Source organism: Acanthisitta chloris, unplaced genomic scaffold (assembly GCF_000695815.1).
Source record: "Acanthisitta chloris isolate BGI_N310 unplaced genomic scaffold, ASM69581v1 scaffold32616, whole genome shotgun sequence".
Lineage (NCBI taxonomy): Eukaryota > Metazoa > Chordata > Aves > Passeriformes > Acanthisittidae > Acanthisitta > Acanthisitta chloris.
Window position 1 is genome coordinate 25,759 of NW_008677180.1, and position 1,854 is coordinate 27,612.

The window sequence follows — 1,854 nt, forward strand, 5'->3', positions numbered from 1 at the left end:
AGAAGTAGAAGTAGACCTCAGTGTATTCTACCATGAACAATTTTCAGAGCTCTTTAGAAATGACAAATGCTTAAGACAGATCTGTAGGTGTGTTGGGAAGCAAATCTTGAGGCACCTATTTCTGTGTCTGGAAACTTGGTACACATGACAAAGTGTTTGCTTCCCTTGCAGATTGAAGACTATGATCTTATAGCAAGCATGATGGGAGCAAAATGCAAAAAGCTTCGCAGCCTGGATTTGTGGAGATGTAAAAACATAACTGAGAGTGGAATCGCAGAATTGGCTGCAGGCTGCCAGCTCTTGGAAGAACTGGATCTTGGTTGGTGCCCCACGTTGCAGAGCAGCACAGGCTGTTTCACAAACCTCGCACGTAAACTCCCAAATCTGCAAAAGCTCTTCCTTACAGCCAACAGGTCTGTGTGTGACACAGACATCGAGGAGCTGGCTGCTAACTGCACACACTTACGGCAGCTGGATATACTGGGTAAGGAAACACAGCAATGTTGGTGTTTGTTTCACTGTGTCTCAGAAGCCTTGCTGGTCAAAAGGAGTCCTTGGGATGAAACTGTCTTCTAGGCATGTTTTTTAAATAGTTGTTTCTTAAAATTATGGTGTAGCATATGAAAAAGAAGAGGGAAGTTTTAGTCACTGCCTGAAGTTTCTGACTCAGAATCCAGTGGGTTTATGCCAACCATGTCATTTGACTGCTTAGTATGAATTGCTTAAACTGAGATTTAAGTGCAAGACTCTCATAACTTTGTTTCATGACCATTAGTGTTTTGAACTGAAGTCTTTCTTTAGACTATTAGAAGATCTAATATCTTACCCTTCTTTCTGTTTTGTTTGTGATTTGATTTCTATGAAGTGTGGCGAAGTATTTCTAGCATGAGTCTGATCAATAAACAGATTTTGCTTTTGTACAATACAGATATACTGTGCAAGACTCAGTTTCTTTGTCACATTTATCAGGAAGTGGAGTTATTGAAGATGAAAAGCTAATTAACAGCAGAACCTGAACAGACTTTCTAGAAAGGTGGGAAGGAATTGATGAGGGGAAAAAAGTGTGGCAAATCTAAAATTTGTAATCCTCTGCAGCTTCTGTAATTAAAAATATTTATTGAATTTTAAAGTAAATCTACTTTGGACCCTTGAGTAAGGACTTTGAGAAGTGTAGTTTTGTGTGATACTGAGTTCTTTGTATGGTAGAACATGAGATTTTCTGTTTATAATAACACAGGACAGCAGAGTAGTTTGTATCATCAGTGTGGGAGAAATTTCTTTATGCTTTTGACAACCTATTTTCATAAGGTTAGTTGAAAAAGGCAGATTTAAATAAAAGGAAATGAAAGAGCTGCAATGTGTATTTTTAGTATTTAGTAACTTAAATGAAAATATCGCATTTAGGTTGGGAGAGTTGCTGCAAAGGAATGAGAGACCTCAGCTCCAGTAATGTTCCAAGCAAGTTTAAGGCTATCAACATTTATCATTACAAAGTATTTACCATATGGCTTCAGACTGTCACTCCAGTACAGCTAGTACACTCTTCTGTCTTGAAGCAGAGTTTTACTCTTCTCTGACTGAGAAAATTGCCTTCTGAGCAACCTGGGGAAGGAGGATGAACAGATAAAAATTTAACTCCACCTAGTATAAATTGCAGAGACCTGATGTGTATGTCCACAGCAGGTCCTGTGTTTTGTATATCTAAGAGAATCTGTTCTGTTGCTAGATTATCAAGGGCATATTTCTGTATTCAGACATGGAAGATTCCCAAATGGCACAGTCAGTGAAGTTTTTAATAAACACACATGTGCTCCTGACCACTCACTCATATATATTTCATAGAATCATAGAATC

At 38.2% G+C, this 1,854-nt stretch overlaps 1 protein-coding gene across 1 annotated transcript in view; it reads left to right on the plus strand.

Moving 5' to 3' along the window:
- FBXL4 (F-box and leucine-rich repeat protein 4) overlaps positions 1–576 on the plus strand; it is a gene marked incomplete at its 5' end in the record, with an annotated part of 25,547 nt that extends 24,971 nt beyond the window's left edge. The window contains one exon of the mRNA XM_009076400.1: positions 172–576. Coding sequence (XP_009074648.1) covers positions 172–576 — 405 coding nt within the window. The remainder of the gene's footprint in view (positions 1–171) is intronic.
- Positions 577–1,854: the final 1,278 nt, after the last annotated feature.